The sequence below is a fragment of the Nicotiana attenuata genome, unplaced genomic scaffold (assembly GCF_001879085.1).
Source record: "Nicotiana attenuata strain UT unplaced genomic scaffold, NIATTr2, whole genome shotgun sequence".
In the NCBI taxonomy this organism is placed as follows: Eukaryota; Viridiplantae; Streptophyta; class Magnoliopsida; order Solanales; family Solanaceae; genus Nicotiana; species Nicotiana attenuata.
The window spans coordinates 1,430-22,927 of NW_017670939.1; the positions used below are offsets into that span (position 1 = coordinate 1,430).

The window sequence follows — 21,498 nt, forward strand, 5'->3', positions numbered from 1 at the left end:
GACTCTGGGACGAGCCGTTTAGCGAATTTCACGGTTTTCCCCAAAGATGATAACGCGTAGTTGCTTTAGGCGCGTATTTTAATAATATTACTTTCCTAAATTCGGGTGCACATTTATGTGACCCAAATCCAAATCTCAACAAAGTCGAAATGTGTTAACAATCACGGGTGCACTGGTGCGACGTGATTCGAGATGCATTTTCACGACGTTGCAATTCTTATTAAATAAAAATAAAAGCGGTTGACTAATAAAAGCACATAAGCTAGAACATGTTTTGAAATCAGATAAAATCAAATACAACAGTTGAGCGACCGTGCTAGAACCACGGAACCCGGGAATGCCTAACACCTTCTCCCGGGTTAACAGAATTCCTTACTCGGATTTCTGGTTCGCAGACTGTTAACAGAGTCATAATTTCCTCGGATCGGGATTCAACCGGTGACTTGGGACACCATTAATCTCCCAAGTGGCGACTCTGAATATTAATAATAAATCCCGTTCCGATTGTCCTTTGATTGGAAAAACTCCTTTACACCCTCACAGGTGTAGGAAAAAGAAGGTGTGACAAAGAGTAAGAAATGCAAATATTTATCACTAGTTTAGACATCTTCTGGTTTTATTCTGTATTGTGGTGGATTCCAAGTTTAATCTCATCGCAATGGGTATTACTATTACCAAACGTTTGGAATTCTCTTTCCTTATAAAGTTTATCATTCATTTTATATTCTCTGTTTATCATGTACAAAATGACGATAGTTGATGCTTTCGATAACTATAAGTTATGAAACTTATAAAAATACAAATGCAGTGGTACAAAATTAGGTAAATGTACCACCAAAGGATGTAGTGTAGTGGTGATTGTTAGAAACTAATAAACAAAAAATGGCTTTGAGGCGTGAAAATCGACTGTCCTTAAAGAGTTATCGTCTGTATACTAATTTAGGGAAATACAAACGATTTTCTTCAGGATACAACAAAGCCTGAAATAATACTTGTGATTTTTCTATACCACTTTGTTGGAAATTCTTGTGTATTTATAGGCAACCAACAGACCCTTTCAGAAAGATGTCTTGTTTCACAAACAGACATATTCGGTTGGACCCTTTCATAACAGACATAACTATTTATTCGAATTTTGAATTTAAAATTCAAATAAATTTAATTTTTCTGTCACAAAAATAAGATAATTAATTTAAGTCCAAGTCCAAGTCTTTGATTGTAATATATAAATATATAATGTACTTAATTGCACACACTTAAAAGTATGTGTCCTAAATCAAAGACATAAAAGGGACAAGTGCTTAAAAGGATTCAAAATTGCCTTCTTTCTTCCGATGTGGGATCAACCCACTTCCCAACTTGTGAATAACAAACTATCTTACAGTGAGTTATGTGACAGCTCTTCCTTTTGTTGGGTTTGTTATTTAATAAATAATAACAAAATAGGTGTGAATGAAAAATGGTGGGAAAAGAAATGGAGGGATGACCCGCGACCCGGTCCGGTCTAGCCCGTTTTTCTTTCCCGGATTAATTTAAATTCGTTTTAAATTTCCCGCAATAAATTTCCAACAACCATGGCTGTTCTGAAACAGTGTCACACCTGTTCCAACAGCCATGAATATTCTGAAATGTTGCAAACCTCTTCAGAGGGTCACACCTGTTCCAACAGCCATGACTGTTCTGAAAGGTTGCAAACCTCTTCAGAGGGTCACACCTGTTCCAACAGTCATGACTATTCTGAAAGGTTGCAAGCCTCTTCAGAAACATCACCAAGTTGGCTATAAATAGACCTTCGAATCCTAGAATACTTACGAAATTTTCTGATTATCTTCTTCTTCTTCTGCACTAAAATTCCAGTGTGTTTTGCTGCCATCGAGTGGTTCGCTGATCATCGGCGTTTTTGGTACCAACACTCCGGTGAATTAAATCGTTCTATCCTGGGAGGATATATTCCATAAACTCGGGTACTTAAGGGGAATAATTTCCTTAAGGACACACTGTGTATTCAGTGGGCTCGATTTGTTCCTTCAATGTTTCAAAAATTATTTTGAAGTTCGAATATTATTTTTCAGAATTGTTTCTACTAACTTTCTGTTTTATTTTTCAGAAAGATTACTGTTTTATTTACTTACAGCAATACAGATATATAACAATCTTAAGAAAATTATATTTATTATATTCTGTATTCTGTCTGAATTTTACTATTCTGATTTGAAGATATAAAAACTTCATCAGGGTATTGAAATTCAGAAAACGATTTGAAGAACATAAAAACTTCATCGTTTTTCTGTAAAACAGTATATAAAAACCTTAGTTGTTTTTATTACGTACTGTTTATTGATTACAGTATTATTTACTGTTTTGGTTTTGCCATTAATTGATTTCTTCTGTTGTTGACAGTAAGAAATGGCAAATAAAAATGGAAATCCTTCTGCGACTGTCGGTGCAACGACGATAGCCTCGTCAAGCCGCACTGCTGTTCCTCCGGCTGAGTCAAAGGATGGCAGGAAAGGGTGTTCTTCTGGCTTACCACACTTGGTATGCAGAAATTCACTAGTGAAGAGCCTCCGGTGCCTGCTGCGGACATGCCGGATAATGAAAAGTTCATGGTTGTTAAGGCATGGAAGCAGGCAGATTTTCTTTGCAAAGGCTATATCTTAAGTGCTTTAGAAGATGACTTGTACAATGTGTACAGTGCAATGAATACTTCGAAAGAATTAAGGGACGCACTTGAGAAGAAGTACAAGACAGAAGATGCATGCTTGAAGAAGTTCGTGGTTGCCAAGTTTCTAGACTATAAAATGATAGACAGCAAAACTGTGGGAACCCAAGTTTAGGAGCTTCAACTTATTTTTCACAACCTTATAGCTGAAGGTATGGTCGTGAATGAAGCATTTCAAGTAGCTGCTATGATTGAAAAATTGCCTCCTTCGTGGAGAGATTTCAAGAACTATCTGAAGCACAAACGCAAAGAAATGAAGTTGGAAGATCTTGTGATACGTCTAAAGATTGAGGAAGACAACAAAACAGCCGAGAAGAAGTCTCGTGGAAATTCAACGATCATGGGAGCTAATATCGTTGAAGAGACTGCTCCAAAAAAGTAAGAAGAGGAAGAGGTCTTCTGGACAAACTAAGGAGCAGAACAAAAAGAAATTCAAGAGCAACTGCTACAATTGTGGAAAAGTTGGTCACAAAAGCCCTGATTGTCGTCTCCCGAAAAAGGATAATAAGAAAGGACAAGCCAACATAGTGGAGAAGAATAATGACATTGATGATCTTTGCGCAATGCTTTCGGAATGCAACCTAGTTGGAAATCCGAATGAGTGGTGGATTGACTCTGGAGCCACTCGACATGTTTGTACTGTCAAAGAAGCATTTGCGACATACTCTACTGTTGATCTCGAAGAAGAAATTTCCATGGGAAATAATGCAACAGCCAAGATTGAAGGTTATGGGAAGATATTCCTGAAGATGACTTACGGCAAGGTGTTAACGCTCAACAACGTTCTTCATGTTCCTACTATTAGGAAGAATTTAGTTTCTACTTCTTTACTTGTAAAGAATGGATTCAAATGTGTATTTGTTTCTGAAAAATTGTTGTAAGCAAGAACGAAATGTATGTTGGAAAAGGCTACCTCACGGAGGGCCTTTTCAAACTCAATGTAATGGTTGTTGACAGTATGAATAAAATTTCAGCTTCTTCTTATTNATTATTTTTCAGAATTGTTTCTACTAACTTTCTGTTTTATTTTTCAGAAAGATTACTGTTTTATTTACTTACAGCAATACAGATAAATAACAATCTTAAGGAAATTATATTTATTATATTCTGTATTCTGTCTGAATTTTACTATTCTGATTTGAAGATATAAAAACTTCATCAGGGTATTGAAATTCAGAAAACGATTTGAAGAACATAAAAACTTCATCGTTTTTCTGTAAAACAGTATATAAAAACCTTAGTTGTTTTTATTACGTACTATTTATTGATTACAGTATTATTTACTGTTTTGGTTTTGCCATTAATTGATTTCTTCTGTTGTTGACAGTAAGAAATGGCAAATGAAAATGGAAATCCTTCTGCGACTGTTGGTACAACGACGATAGCCTCGTCAAGCCGCACTGCTGTTCCTCCGGCTGAGAAACCGGGGAAATTTTCTGGAACCAACTTCAAAGGATGGCAGCAAAGGGTGTTCTTCTGGCTTACCACACTTGGTATGCAGAAATTCACTAGTGAAGAGCCTCCAGTGCCGGCTGCGGACACGCCGGACAATGAAAAGTTCATGGTTGTTGAGGCGTGGAAGCAGGCAAATTTTCATTGCAAAGGCTATATTTTAAGTGCTTTAGAAGATGACTTGTACAATGTGTACAGTGCAATGAATACTTCGAAAGAATTATGGGACGCACTTGAGAAGAAGTACAAGACAGAAGATGCATGCTTGAAGAAGTTCGTGGTTGCCAAGTTTCTAGACTATAAAATGATAGACAACAAAACTATGGGAACCCAAGTTCAGGAGCTTCAACTTGTTTTTCACGACTTTATTGCTGAAGGTATGGTCGTAAATGAAGCATTTCAGGTGGCTGCTATGATTGAAAAATTGCCTCCTTCGTGGAGATATTTCAAGAACTATCTTAAGCACAAGCGCAAAGAAATGAAATTGGAAGATCTTGTGATACGTCTAAAGATCTAGGAAGACAACAAAACAGCCGAGAAAAAGTCTCATGGAAATTCAACGATCATGGGAGCTAATATCGTTGAGGAGACTGCTCCAAAAAGTAAGAAGAGGAAGAGGTCTTCTGGACAAACTAAGGAGCAGAACAAAAAAAAGTTCAAGGGCAGCTGCTACAATTGTGGAAAAGTTGGTCACAAGAGCCCTGATTGTCGTCTCACGAAAAAGGATAATAAGAAAGGACAAGCCAACATAGTGGAGAAGAATAATGACATTGATGATCTTTGCGCAATGCTTTCGGAATGCAACCTAGTTGGAAATTCGAAGGAGTGGTGGATTGACTCTGGAGCCACTCAACATGTTTGTGCTGTCAAAGAAGCATTTGCGACTTACTTTACTGCTGGTCCCGAAGAAGAAATTTCCATGGTAAATAATGCAACATCCAAGATTGAAGGTTATGGGAAGATATTCCTGAAGATGACTTCCGGCAAGGTGTTAACGCTCAACAACGTTCTTCATGTTCCTACTATTAGGAAGAATTTAGTTTCTACTTCTTTACTTGTAAAGAATGGATTCAAATGTGAGTTTGTTTCTGATAAAGTTGTTGTAAGCAAGAACGAAATATATGTTGGAAAAGGCTACCTCACGGAGGGCCTTTTCAAACTCAATGTAATGGTTGTTGACAATATGAATAAAATTTCAGCTTCTTCTTATTTATTGGAGTCAAATGATTTATGGCATATTCGTTTAGGACATGTCAATTATAAAACCTTGCGGAAGTTAATTAATTTAGAAGTATTGCCTAAATTCGAGTGTAATAAATCGAAATGTCAAATATGTGTTGAATCCAAGTTTGTAAAACATCCATATAAGTCTGTTGAAAGGAATTCAAATCCTTTAGACTTAATTCATACGGACATTTGTGATATGAAGTCGACACCATCTCGAGGTGGAAAAAAGTATTTTATTACTTTTATTGATGATTTCACTAGATATTGCTATGTTTATTTGATTAATAGTAAGGATGAAGCAATTGAAGCATTTAAGCAATACAAGAATGAGGTAGAAAATCAATTGAATAAAAAAATCAAAATGATTAGAAGTGATCGAGGTGGAGAATATGAATCTCCATTTGCAGAAATATGTTCGGAATATGGAATTATCCATCAAACTACAGCACCTTACACACCTCAATCCAACGGAATTGCGGAAAGAAAAATTGGACATTAAAAGATATGATGAATTCTGTATTAATAAGTTCCGGATTACCACAGAGTTTGTGGGGGGAAGCTATCCTTACAGCTAACCGAATACTCAATAGAGTACCCCACAGCAAAACGCAATCTATTCCATATGAAAAATGGAAAGGAAGAAAACCCAACTTGAAATATTTCAAAATGTGGGGGGTGTCTAGCAAAGGTACAGGTTCCTTTACCTAAAAGGGTTAAAATTGGACCAAAAACAGTAGATTGTGTTTTCATTGGATATGCTACAAATAGTAAAGCATGTCGATTTTTGGTTCATAAATCTGATAATCCCGAGATTCATGTTAATACGGTAATGAAATCAGATAATGCTGAATTCTTTGAAAGCATCTATCCGTATAAAACTGAAAGCGAGTCGTTAAGTGAAAAACCTAAACGACCTCGGGAAGAACCAAAGGAAAATACTCCAAGTGTAGAAGATCCAAGGCGTAGCAAACGTCAAAGAACATCTACGTCCTTTGGACCAGATTTTGTGACATTCTTGCTTGAAAATGAGCCTCAAACTTTTAAAGCAGCTATGTCGTCTTCTGATTCAGCATTTTGGAAAGAGGCAGTCAATAGTGAGATTCAATCAATTTTGGATAATCATACATAGGAATTGGTTGATCTTCCTCCAGGAAATAAGCCTTTAGGTTCGAAATGGATCTTTAAACGGAAAATTAAAGTTGATGGCACTATTGACAAATATAAGGCAAGACTTGTTGTCAAAGGTTATAGACAAAAGGAAGGCCTTGATTACTTTGACACTTACTCGCCAGTAACGAGGATAACATCTATTAGGGTGTTAGTGGCACTAGCGGCCGTGTATGGTCTTGAAATCCATCAAATGGATGTTAAAACAGCTTTCCTTAATGGAGAATTGGAGGAAGAAATTTACATGGAACAACCTGAGGGTTTTGTGGTTCCTGGTAAAGAAAGGAAATTGTGCAAACTTGTTAAGTCGCTTTATGGACTTAAACAAGCACCCAAACAATGGCATGCAAAATTTGACCAAACAATGTTGGCAAATGGATTTAAAATCAACGAGCGTGACAAATGTGTTTACATTAAAAATACTCCAGGTCATGAAGTCATTGTTTGTTTATATGTTGACGACATGTTGATAATAAGCAAAAGTATGGCAGATATAAATGCTACAAAGCACATGTTGGCTAGCAAATTCGACTTGAAAGACTTAGGAGTTGCTGATGTGATCTTATGAATCAGAAATCGCAAGACTCCACAAGGTCTAGCATTATCACAGTCTCACTACATTGAAAAGGTACTTGACAAGTTCAAGTATTTGGATTTCAAAATTGCCAAGACTCCAATTGACGTGAGTTATGCACTTCAAAAGAATGAAGGTGAAAGTGACTCACAACTGGACTATGCAAGAGTATTGGGAAGTTTGATGTATATCATGAATTGTACGCGACCAGATATAGCATGTGCTATTAGCAAACTGAGTCGGTTTACAAGTAATCACAATCAAATACATTGGATGGCAATGAAACGAGTTTTGGGATATCTGAAACATACCCAAAATTATTCTTTGCATTATAACAAATATCCTTCCGTGATCGAGGGATATAGTGATGCAAATTGGATCACCGGATCATCTGAAGTTAAATCCACGAGTGGATATGTTTTCACAATTGGGGGTGGAGCAGTATCTTGGAAATCATCCAAACAAACGTGCATCGCCCGTTCTACAATGGAATCTGAATTCATAGTTTTAGATAAGGCCAGTGAGGAAGCTGAATGGCTCCGGAATTTCTTGGAAGATATTCCATTTTGGCCCAAACCTTTGGCACCTATATATATACATTGTGATAGTCAAGCGGCAATAGGTAGGGCAGGGAGCGTTATGTATAACGGAAAATCTCGTCATATCCGACGGAGACACAATACCGTTAGACAACTACTCTCTAGTGGTGTTATCACAATTGACTACGTAAAGTCAAGAGATAACGTGTCGGATCTGTTATTTATCTGTATTGCTGTAAGTAAATAAAACAATAATTTTTCTTAAAAATAAAACAGAAAGTTAGTAGAAACAATTCTAAAAAATAATATTCGAACTTCAAAATAATTTTTGAAACGTTGAAGGAACAAATCGAGCCCACTGAATACACAGTGTGTTCTTAAGGAAATTATTCCCCTCAAGTACCCGAGGTTATGGAATATATCCTCCCAGGATAGAACGGTTTAACTCACCAGTGTATCGGTACCTAAAACTCTGGTGATCGGCCAACCACTCGATGGTCGTAAAACACACTGAAATATTTTGTGAAGAAGAAGAAGAAGAAGAAGAAGAAAATTTAGTAAGTAAATATTCTGGGATTTGAAGGTCTATTTATAGCCAACTTGGTCATGTTTCTGAAGAGGTTTGCAACCTTTCAGAATAGTCATGACTGTTGGAACAGGTGTGACCCTCTGAAGAGGTTTGCAAACTTTCAGAACAGTCATGGCTGTTGGAACAGGTGTGACCCTCTGAAGAGGTTTGCAACCTTTCAGAATAGTCATGGCTGTTGGAAATTTTTTGCGGGAAATTTAAAACGAATTTAAATTAATCCGGGAAAGAAAAACGGGCTAGACCGGACCGGGTCGCGGGTCATCCCTCCATTTCTTTTCCCACCATTTTCCATTCACACCTCTTTTGTTATTATCTATTAAATAACAAACCCAACAATCCCCCACATGAATGGGGAATGGCTATAAACTTAAAGGAATGCACGGACGTGTGTGTGTTTTACAAACAAGAATTGATTGCATCTGGATAAGTAGGTTTCCCTTTGAACTTTCCGTAGTGAACTTATATCGGATATACTCGGTCAATCGGTAGATTTGATATCTTTGAACCGTCGAGCTTTGTTGTATACCCAGATAACATAAGTCACACAATCAATCCTTAACCATCTATGGTTCTCACGGTTGTGTTCGTTTCAGCCATGAACACCGCCTGGTTTCATGAGTGCTTAGAGAATGGGCCTTTACTTTCATTCTCCTTGAAGCGGCTTACACTTCACACTCACATAGGTGATTCCTACACGTGTAATCCTAAAGACACACTATCTGGTCATATCCTGCCAGACTTAGCAAATCATTAAAAAGCTTTAAGCTTTATTGACTCATCAAAAAAGCCTTAATGCTTTACCTCGTTTTTTGAACATTGTCTTCATCACGAGAATGGGTTGAGTTAGTTGACAATGTTGAACCGTCATTCATAACTTTGTTTGATCTCTTTGAACCTAGCTCTTGGGATCTCCAGTCTGCTAGGTAGAGTTACCGCCATGATGACTTGTCCTAAGCCTTTAACCCCATTCCCTTTGATGATCTTTCAACTGCCTCTCTAGATAGGCCTTTTGTAAGTGGATCCGACATGTTATCTCTTGACTTTACATAGTCAATTGTGATAACACCACTAGAGAGTAGTTGTCTAACGGTATTGTGTCTCCGTCGGATATGACGAGATTTTCCGTTATACATAACGCTCCTTGCCCTACTTATTGCCGCTTGACTATCACAATGTATACATATAGGTGCCAAAGGTTTGGGCCAAAGTGGAATATCTTCCAAGAAATTCCGGAGCCATTCAGCTTCTTTACCGGCCTTGTCTAAGGCTATAAACTCAGCCTCCACTGTAGAGCGGTCAATGCACATTTGTTTGGACGATTTCCAAGACATCGCTCATCCACCGACTGTTTAGAATCGGTTGAACCGGTGATCTAATTTGCATCACTATACCCCTCTATTATCGTGGGATACTTATTGTAGTGCAAAGCATAATTTGGAGTATATTTCAAATACTTCAAAACTCGTTTCATTGTCATGAACGTTCAATGCAAACTTCCTTATGTTGTAGACTAATACGTCTCGATTTTCGATTGCATATCAGATTATTGACTACATTTAATGTAGTAATTATAACAACAGCTGGAATGATTGGCATCAGTTGTGGCTACAGCCTTTTAATATATAACACATTTCGTAATCATTCCGCCATTTTCAAGCATTTGTATGCTTATTCATTCATATGTCTATATGATATGCAAATTATAGCACCTCCATTCATGAAACAAATCCAACTTGCAATGGATTTTGGTCATGTTCATTGGTTAGTTCACCTCATTATAGACCAACGTATTAATATATTCGTTCATGAACGGTCATGTCTATACAGACGTATCTTTCTATGAAAAGTCACAACCTTCAAAGTGACATTATTTCATAAAAGAACTAAACAATATAAATTTTTAATAAAGAAAATGACCTTTCGAAAAAGACATGTGACCAACTTTCGAATTAGTAGTTTCATCAACTAGTCTTTATTAAGACTAAACAACTGATGATTTTACCAACTACTATATCAATGGAGTTCAAAAATTATATAATTTAGACATTACGTCTAACATTGGCTTTTTTCATGCATAAGCTAAAAGCCCCCACATTTTAAATATTTCATCAACATATCATATATAATCAAATAATGACTATATGATTTGAAGTATTCTTAACGTAAACACATTTGTTTACACTCATTAATTTTTGAAACCATTTGACAATATTATTTGGTCAAATCTCGCATGTCATTGTTTACTAAACAATTTATCCAAACGTTACGACTTTCCCGGTTTCTCGGCCGGAGGAACAACAGTGCGGCTTGACGAGGCTATCGTCGTTTGCACCAACAGTCGCAGAAGGAATTTCATTCTCATTTGCCATTTCTTACAGTGAACAACAGAAGAGATCAATTAATGGCAAAACCAAAACAGTAAATAATACTGTAATTAATAAACAGTACGCAATAAAAATAACTAAGGTTTTTATATACTGTTTTACAGAAAAACGATTAAGTTTTTATGTTCTTCAAATCGTTTTCTGAATTTCAATACCCTGATGAAGTTTTTATATCTTCAAATCAGAATAGTAAAATTCAGACAGAATACAGAATATAATAAATTTAATTTTCTTAAGATTGTTATTTATCTGTATTGCTGTAAGTAAATAAAACAGTAATCTTTCTGAAAAATAAAACAGAAAGTTAGTAGAAACAATTCTAAAAAATAATATTCGAACTTCAAAATAATTTTTGAAACGTTGAAGGAACAAATCGAGCCCATTGAATACCCATGTGTCCTTAAGGAAATTATTCCCCTCAAGTACCCGAGGTTATGAAATATATCCTCCCAGGATATAACGATTTAACTCACCAGTGTATCGGTACCTAAAACTCTGGTGATCGGCGAACCACTCGATGGTCGTAATACACACTGGAATATTTTGTGAAGAAGAAGAAGAAGATTCAGAAAATTTAGTAAGTAAATATTCTGGGATTTGAAGGTCTATTTATAGCCAACTTGGTGATGTTTCTGAAGAGGTTTGCAACCTTTCAAAATAGTCATGACTGTTGGAACAGGTGTGACCCTCTGAAGAGGTTTGCAAACTTTCAGAACAGTCATGGCTGTTGGAACAGGTGTGACCCTCTGAAGAGGTTTGCAACCTTTCAGAATAGTCATGGCTGTTGGAAATTTTTTGCGGGAAATTTAAAACGAATTTAAATTAATCCGGGAAAGAAAAAACCGGACCGGGTCGTGGGTCATCCCTCCATTTCTTTTCCCACCATTTTCCATTCACACCCCTTTTGTTATTATTTATTAAATAAAAAACCCAACAGGATGCACTTACAAAAGGCCTATCTAGAGAGGCAGTTGAAAGATCATCAAAGGGAATGAGGTTAAAGGCCTAGGACAAGTCATCATAGCGGTAACTCTACCTAGCAGACTGGAGATCCCACGAGTTAGGTTCAAAAAGATCAAACAAAGTTATGAATGACGGTTCAACATTATCAACTAACTCAACCCATTCTCGTGATGAAGACAATGTTCAAAAACGAGGTAAAGTATTAAGCCTTTTTTGATGAGTCAATAAAGCTTAAAGCTTTTTAATGATTTGCTAAGTCTGGCAGGATATAACCAGATAGTATGTCTTTAGGATTACACGTTTAGGAATCACCTATGTGAGTGTGAAGTGTAAGCCGCTTCAAGGAGAATGAAAGTAAAGGCCCATTCTCTAAGCACTTATGAAACTAGGCGGTGTTCATGGCTGAAACGAACACAACCGTGAGAACCATAGATGGTTAAGGATTGATTGTGTGACTTATGTTGTCTAGGTATACAACAAAGCCCGACGGTTCAAAGATTTCAAATCTACCGATTGAGCGAGTATATCCGATGTAAGTTCACTACGGAAAGTTCAAAGGGAAACCTACTTATCCAGATGCAATCAATTCTTGTTTGTAAAACACACACACGTCCGTGCATTCTTTTAAGTTTATAGTCATTGCCTATTCATGTGGGGGATTGTTGGGTTTGTTATTTAATAAATAATAACAAAAGAGGTGTGAAAGGAAAATGGTGGGAAAAGAAATGGAAGGATGACCCGCGACCCGATCCGGTCTAGCCCGTTTTTCTTTCCCGGATTAATTTAAATTCGTTTTAAATTTCTCGCAAAAAATTTCCAACAGCCATCCTGTTCCAACAGCCATGACTGTTCTGAAAGGTTGCAAACCTCTTCAGAAACATCACCAAGTTGGCTATAAATAGACCTTCAAATCCCAGAATATTTACTTACGAAATTTTCTGAGTATCTTCCTCTTCTTCTGCACTAAAATTCCAGTGTGTTTTGCTGCCATCGAGTGGTTCGCTGATCATCGGCGTGTTTGGTACCAACACTCCGGTGAGTTAAATCGTTCTATCCTGGGAGGATATATTCCATAACCTCGGGTACTTGAGGGGAATAATTTTCTTAAGGACACACTGTGTATTCAGTGGGCTCGATTTGTTCCTTCAACGTTTCAAAAGTTATTTTGAAGTTCGAATATTATTTTTCAGAATTGTTTCTACTAACTTTCTGTTTTATTTTTGAGAAAGATTACTGTTTTATTTATTTAAAGCAATACAGATAAATAACACCCTTAACCAGAAATTTCGAGTTTGAGTTCTGGGTCTGGAAAAATCCTTGGTAGGGAGTGCTTCTCCCAAATGGGCCCTATGCGGTGCGAATCCGGATATAATCAGGCTCCAATGCGAATACCGAACACTGAATGGGAAACACAAAAAAGTAAATGTAATCAACTTAGCTTAATGTGCCATCCTCTATCTGACTAGAAGAAAAAGCAGTACGTGATGTAAATCAATATTTTCATGGTCACAGGGTTTGTTGAAAAGTTGTACATGAAATATAACACAAGAATAATTATGGTATGGATTATAATACATTTGGGAGTAAGGTGTAGTTATTGTTATATTGTTATTTATGCGCTCTCACAAAATACTAATATCTTGATATCATCACACATATTCTCCAAGGTTATTATTTAAACCGTAAGTTATACAAGTATTAGTTAAACGTTGTTTTATGAGAAATAGATTATTGCTTAACAGCTTATTTGGATGGTTGTTCTTTATTGTATCGTATTGTATTGTTATCTAAAACAATGTTTTGTTTTGATTGTTTCATTAAAACTGGCTGTATTGTATTTGTTAAATCCATTGTTTCGGAACAATGAAAAGTCCCATTTTTTGAAACAACTGATTTGGTGTGGTGGGATTGTTTCCTATTTTTCTTTCCAATTATGCCCTAACTTATTACTCCACAATTCTATTTTACCCTTTATCTTTTTTTTTTTTTCTATTTTAACTCCAAATTTCCAACCTATAACCTATTTTGTTTTTCTCCTGACCAATGCTAAAGGTGTTTTGCCGCCTTCTGTTTTTTTTCCTCCTAATTTGCTTTTAACTCAATTCTAATTAGTTGTGCTCGTTTATTTTGCCTTCTTATGTCTCGCTCCTTTGTTATGCTTTCTAAGGTGTTTTGTCTTCTTTAGTTTTGTTTTTTTTAAATTATTTTTATACATAATTTTTGATAAATTTAATATTTAAACAATTGAGGGTACTTTAGTAAACTTATCAGTTACAGTACAGTACGATACAGTCAAACCAAACAACAAAATATTATTTAACAATAACAAACAATAAAATCTATCCAAACATTGTATTCATAGAACAATACGATACAATACGATACAATACATTATAAAACGATGGGGAACAATGATCCAAACTGTAAGTTATACAGGTATTGGTTAAGCGGGGTTCTATGTCAAAAGTAAACTAAAAGATACAAGTAATGTGGAGTTGCATTTATTTTAATTGCAGAGTTGGATTAGTGATACTTTTATTCTAGATACCAAGCTTTATATTAGTATAATGCATAATTTTTTTTCATCCCTAAATACATCACATAAATAAAACAATCTAGAATACAGGGAAGTGGGAAAACCACAACTAAGTGGATAATTCATTTATGGGTCACACTTATTCTATTCTTCCTTCATATTATTTTAGCGACATTTTGAATTAAATTGGGCTTAAAACTAGCTCAACTGAAGCACCACACTTGTAACACAAACATGGGCCGAAAGGCACACACTACATAAAAAGTAGGATCCATCCCTTCACAAAGCAAAACAAAGCTTCTTAACAAGTTAAATTTTTCAGCTTCTAAAAGGCCATTTTCTCTTGCATTCTGGATAATGCCTTCTCGAGCTGGCTCCATTTTTGTTCCAATGATCCATTATAGCCAATTGACATTCGCACTAATCCTGGTGAAATTCCGGCCAACTCCTTCTCTTCATGGTTCAATTCACTACTCGTGCTAGAACCTGAGCACGACATGAGGGTCTCGTAGTACCCCAAACTCACAGCCATGAACCCAAATTGGGTAAAGTTTTGCAAGACATTCATCAAACGATTAGCTCGTTCCTCGGTTTCCATGTCCACACAGAGAATTCCACCATAACCATAGTCTTTATTAGCCATGGACTTAAGAAGGGTATGATCTGGGTGGGCCTCTAAGCCTGGGTAGATCACTTTGAGCCCAAGCTTAGTCATTCTAGTAGCATATTCTAAAGCCCGTTTACAGTGTTCCTTCATTCTCAGGCCCAAGTGAGGAAGTCTTTCTGAAAGTTCAAATGCCACTTTGGGATTCATAGTTGGGCCCAATAGCATAAGAGCCCCTTGATGAAGATCCATCATCGAGTTCACAAGATTTGCTGGCCCACAAACGGCACCTGTGTAATTTCACCAAAAATTAAAATTAAAATTAAGAAGAATCAACCTAAATAGCCTCATTCCCCCCGCTTAACTAAGAATAGCTAGTAGATGTATAATATAATATATGTATAATCATACTTTAATACTATGTGGACAGCCATGTATAATCAATGTATAATTTATATATACCGGCTGGAAAAAGCAAACAGTAAATCTAACAGGCTATTAATTATCCGCATTACCTTATCTTACCAATACTTTGATCAATTTACTTTTTTTAATTAATCAATTTGCTTAACTCTAAGACAAAATCCTAAATCATTACAAAAGTAGATGCAGAAACAGGGTCATTAGACCAATAAAAATTGTAATAGAGGGGTAGATACTTACCTGGACCGAGTGTTTATACCAAATCATGTTAAATACATCATGTTTAAGTGATATAATAAGATAAGAATGCATATAATTCACCATGGTTAAGTGCTTTAAGTCCATGTGCAAAACACATGTCATGCATTTATTGGTTTGGTGTAAACACATATTACATGTAAGTTTTTACCCTAATAGAGGTGTGGGTCTTAATAAGACAATTGTAGAATGTCAGCATAATATATTGGAAGATCAGATTTAATCACGCATAAACCATCTAATCATGCAATAGGATCAGATCTGTCGTGTATAAAAATTAAGTTTATCCATGTGCTGATCAGTGATTAATATATCGAAAGAGAACACTTTGCAATATTATATTTGACCCTAAAGAATATGGAATAAACACAGAGAATGTTTAACCCCACCTTTCTTTGTTCTGTCTTTAGTATGGTTTAGTCCATAATTATAGTAATTCATATAATAATGGTCTTTTCAGTTCAATGTATATAGAAGACCTAGTTACAGAATGTTTTAAGATAGCTACACAATTAAAAGATGGCTCTAATTATTCATTTTTTATTTTTCTGTCTCGTTAATTACGGGCTACCTATCCAAAGAAAAGGATTTTTTTTGGGTGTATTGAAGATGAATCTTTGATAAGATTCTGAATCCAGTCATAATCGAAAAAAACATGCATGGTTTCACGTAGTACTATCTAGATTCGTAGTAATATTCCCCTGGGGATAGAGTAAAAATATAACAAGACACCACCGAAGGACGTGGTGCAGTGGATGAGACTGGACTGCTCTTTCCTTAACCAGAGGTCTCGGATTCGAGCCCTGGGTATGGAAAAATCCTTAGTAGGGAGCGCTTCCCCCCGAAGGGGGCCCTACGCGGTGCGAATCCAAATATAGTCGGGCTCCAATGCGAATACCGGACACCGGGAAAACCAAAAAAAATATAACAAGACAAAATTAAAACAATCATGAAGACCTTCATTTATAGCGATCGAGTACACACTTTGCTAAGTGCAGATGCCACATGTTATAATCTAAAGAAACCAAGACAAAAGATGACAAGTACTGATAACGATAAGGCCTATTAATAATAATGAAAATAAATAATTTGGAACACATGTGATCACCTTGAAGTAGGTACATTTCACTTCCTGACTAATGGGACATTTGTAAACTTCTCGTTTCAAATTAATTTCCAACCACAAATATAAGTTTGTCCAAAAAAAGAAAACAAAACAAAAGAAAAAAGCTAGCAATTCCATCCAATTGAGAAAACACGTGAAATCTTATCTCCAAAGTCATCTTCATCTAATAATGTAAAAGCACCAAATCACACGTGATGAAACATTGTCCCTAAATCATTTCAACCTTTCAATAATGTCAAAGAAGTTTATCACCTTTTAGAACATTTCTCTTTAGATAGGAACATTTAACAAAACCATTATTAGTAGTCTTTGGGGAAAATATTAAACTCTACCTTCTAAAGTTTAATTACTTTTAGTTTTAAGAAAGCCTTTAAGGGGAAAAAAAAGTTATCTTGTGTAGATCGACAAATCAATGAGCCTTAATTATCCATTTGGAAAAAATTATTAACAGTTGGCATAAGTAGAAAAATAATCATGACTAGTTCATCATGCCATTAACTTCACTTTACTTTTTAAAACATACAGAACAACACATGTGCATATAAGTAATACTAATAAAGAGAGAAATTTAAAATGTCCATAACACTATCCTCTTCATAAGAGGAAATAAATAAATAAATATTTATTAACGAACGTTAGAGCTAATTTTTTTCTTAATTCTTATTTTCTATTGGGGAGCACCAGCACCCATTCTCGCGAATCAAATCTCTGTTACTATAAATTATTCGGGTTCCAAGTTACTCCTATAAGAAGTTTGTACTCGCGAATCAATAATAGTTGCCCTATACATAATATTATTTTTCGAAGGATGGTGTTCAGCTAACCACCCATGGACATACACGGCTTCGTCCTGAGTATAGGTACTTAATACTAAGGATAAGTAAAAGACAATTTTTATTTTTAGTACAAATAGAGATTAGTAAAAGAGAACTTAGGAAAATAGTAGGGGAACTCCCAATTATGTCCATTTCTAAGTAGCTCGTTATAAAAATTGAGTTATTCATAAAATATTATTAATATTAGCCAATTAGCTATTTGTAACAAAAAAAAAAAATCAAATTTTTGCTTTCTTTTGACTAGGTGTTATTAGATTAGATTGGATACATCTCAAGGAGCTTGAATCTCAATATTAGGATGTTTGGTGAAGTTTTGAGGCGATTTGAATTGAAAATTAGAAGTAAAAACTGAACATGAAAAAAAAGATATGTGTATCACACTGTGTATCATTTGTGTATCACATATGTATTATATTTGTATCAATTGTGTATCACATGTATATCCATGAATACTTATGTGTGAGATACATGCGTGATACATTTTGATACGTGTATCGCAGAAAAATTTTTTGAACTCGATTTAAATACGAATTTTGATACAAAACCAGTCCAAATCACCTCCAATCTTCCTCAAATTTTGTATATTGGCTTATCTATACGTTTTCAATGAATTTCAACTATAGCCATGGAAAAGGTTCCTTTTTACCTTAGATTTTGGATATATATATATATATATATATATATATATATATATATATATATATATATATATATATATATATATATATATATATATATCACCTTATTTGCTACCTCGTCCATGAAATTTACTTTCCTTCTTGCATCTAATATTGCCAATCACGCTTAAAAATATGGAAGGTGATTTTTGCATGTGATTCTTTAAGAGAAAGAACCTTATTTATTTGATTTTCCAATTTTATTATGTGCTTAGCTAGTTTTGGTAAGCTATGACTAGGAGTGGCAAAAGGGCGGGTCGGGTCGAATATGGTTCGGGTCGAAAACGAGTAAATTATCCGACCCGACCCACATTTAATGGATAAAAAACCGATTAACTGGCGGATAATATGAGTAACCATATTATCCATGACTTCTTGCAAATGATCACTTTTGGGAGAATTCTTTGTCTCCCTAACTTGAGTAACTCCCAATTTGAGGCTTTACGAGTGTAAAAGTTAGACTCATTGGTTATCCATTGGTTACCCATTTTCTAAATGGATAATATGGTTCATATCCATATTTGACCCGTTTTTAAATAGTTCATTATCCAACCCATTTTTTAATAGATAATATTATAGGTATTAAACGGGCCGGGTCAGCCAGGTTCCGGAACGGCCCAGACCGGTTAAAACATGAACCGAACCGGCCCGGCCCGGTTAAAGGGGGCTGGGTTGAGCTGGATTAGGGGGCCGCGCGGGTTGCTCCATTTACTTTTTAAATACAGGTTACCCGGACCGGTACAACCCGTCAGATGAACAGTGCCGTTAAACCGGTTAACCGGCCCGGCCCGGACCGGTTTAATGGGTAATTTTTTTTTTTTAAATTTTTTTTTGGGAGCTTTACATACCTGTCTAATTTTTAAAAACATAATAGTCGTATATTTTAGTATAAATATTTTATATCTTACGCATACCATGAATATACCAATTATTGTATACTAATTAACATAATTTAAAATTGTTGGAATTTAACATATATATCATACACATAATTTGCAAGTATGATACATGTCATAATAGTGGAATACTTTTGTCACTTTTTTGTATGTTTTACAGTGGAAATTGCTTTGAGTATATATTTGATAAGTCTTGATTATACCCTGCGTATATATTTTATACGCATTTAAAATGAAAGAAATATAATTTAAATCATATAGGAGTATTATATAAGGTAAAATACCGAATCCTAGGTTATAAAAAATGTAGTGTATATATTTAGGGTATAAATGCTCAAATCATAAATATACATCAAATAAACAACTTGATACAATGTAAAAATACATAAGATAGACATTAAATATATTTTAGTACACAATAAAAATACATATGATATTAATTTACTTTTTAAATGCAAACTTTAATTTTGTAATTTTGAAAAAAATATAGCACTTGCAATTTATAAGTGCAATTTTTTCCCATCTTCCTTGTATTCTTTATATTAATACATAGTATTAATATAACTTACAATAGTTATACAAAATACAAAAAAAAAAAATTAAAAAATACGCTAAACCCGGCCCGGCCCGATCCCCTCAACCCGTAACCCTTATGGTTCAATTTTTATCCGGATGAACCCGAACCCGTTAAGCCCAACCCGTAACCGGCCCGGACCATAACCCGTACGGGTCCAAAAAAGCAAACTCAGCCCGGCCCGGCCCACCCGTTTAACACCCTTAGATAATATGGGTGGTTAACTATTTTCTTTGAACCATTTTGCCACCCCTAGCTATGACTAATGGCTAGAGGTTGATAAATTGAGACTTATTTGGGACATTTGCGTAAGTTTCCCAAAATAGTATTCTCATAACAAGTTCGATAAGATACGAACTTCACAACTACAATTGGCAAAAATGGTTTTACTAACGAGTAACTTTGAAATTATATTATTGACTGATCTTTTTTATTTTTCTTGGGGGCCAAAATGATGCTTTATGACTTCTATCTAGACGAAAGGCACACGTGTGATGTCACAGAATACTAAGGACGACAAAAACTAAGAAGAAAAATCAAACCTGCGATGATGTCTGCTCCACCGCTAATATACTTGGAAATACTATGAACAACAACATCAGCACCTAACTTCGCCGGCGACAGCACCATCGGAGCAAAAGTGTTGTCCACCACCACCGTCACTCCTTTTTCATGCGCTATTCTACTCAACTCCGGCACGTTAGCCACCGTCAACGTAGGATTCGACATCGACTCAAAATACAGTACTTTTGTCCTCCCTTCCACAATCGCTTCCTTAACCATTTGCAAATCCCTTATGTCCACAAACGACGTCGTTATGTTACAAGCCCTGGGCAAGAAATGAGTAAGCAAGGCGTGTGTCCCACCGTAGAGCGTCCGTGAAGCCACCACGTGTCCACCTGCAGCAGTTCACGTAACTTATTAGCTATAGTTGAACTGAATTCAATATTTTCGATACAAAACACAACAGTGAAAAGTATAGTAAAAATATTTTGTGAAGTCACCACGTGTCCACCTGAACTACACAGCTGTAGCAACACCGAAGAAATCGCCGACATGCCGGAAGCCGTACAGTAAGCGGCTTCAGTGCCTTCGAGCGCCGCCATGAGGCGTCCGAGGTTGAGAACTGTCGGGTTGAAATGGCGGCTGTAAATGAAGAAGTCACGGTCGGGGCCAAGTTCGCCGGAGAACATGCGGCGCATAGTCTCCGGTTCCATGACGGTGAATGTGGCGGAGGCTTCGATGGACATGTTAACGCCGCCGTGTTCGCCGAATACATGGCGGGCATTGGCTAACGCCGCCGCTGGATCCTCCCATATTAGTGATTTTGTTTGTTTTTTGGTCACAAAGAAATCGTCGTGATGATCCTTCTCATCGGAACCCGGTCTCTTCTTGTTAGAGAAGACCATGTTGTTTTGATTCAATGTATCTGCCATATCTAAGTAGATTTTTGTGGAAGAGAGAAATAGTAGAGATATTATTGCAAGAAGTTTGGAAATGTGTATCTGTTGAGAAAACTAAGGGGGGAGAGCACTCTTTATATAATGGAGAAGAGGAGAAAACCTTAATGTGAGATTATTAAAGAACACAAACTAAACTAGAGTTTACATAAATATTTAAACAATCAGAAAAGGTAATTAAATGTGATTCTAGCAAATACGCCCTCCGGTCCAAAATAAGTGATTTTTTTGAATGTTTTCACACAAATTAAGAAATCCACCTTTTAACATTAATTAGCAATAGAATTGACCATATTAACCTTTACTATCTCACATAAACACTCCTAACACATATTCCAACACAATTTACTCCAAGGATAATGTAGGAAAAAAATAATTAATTCATTCTTAAAATCTGGAAAAATTATTTATTTTGGACTACAAGAAAAAGGCCAAAAAAAAAAACACTTATTTTGGACCAGAGGGAATAGTGATTAGTAACTAAGAATTAT

The 21,498-nt window shown here is 35.8% G+C and overlaps 1 protein-coding gene across 1 annotated transcript; it reads right to left on the reverse strand.

Moving 5' to 3' along the window:
- Positions 1 to 14,147: 14,147 nt before the first annotated feature.
- LOC109244641 (methionine gamma-lyase-like) lies at positions 14,148 to 21,112 on the reverse strand. Its single transcript, XM_019411761.1, has 3 exons — positions 20,563 to 21,112; positions 20,090 to 20,446; positions 14,148 to 15,047 (listed from the first exon to the last, which is right to left on the reverse strand). The coding sequence occupies exons 1-3, from the start codon at positions 20,981 to 20,983 to the stop codon at positions 14,479 to 14,481; spliced, it is 1,347 nt and encodes a 448-aa protein (XP_019267306.1). The 5' UTR covers positions 20,984 to 21,112; the 3' UTR covers positions 14,148 to 14,478.
- Positions 21,113 to 21,498: the final 386 nt, after the last annotated feature.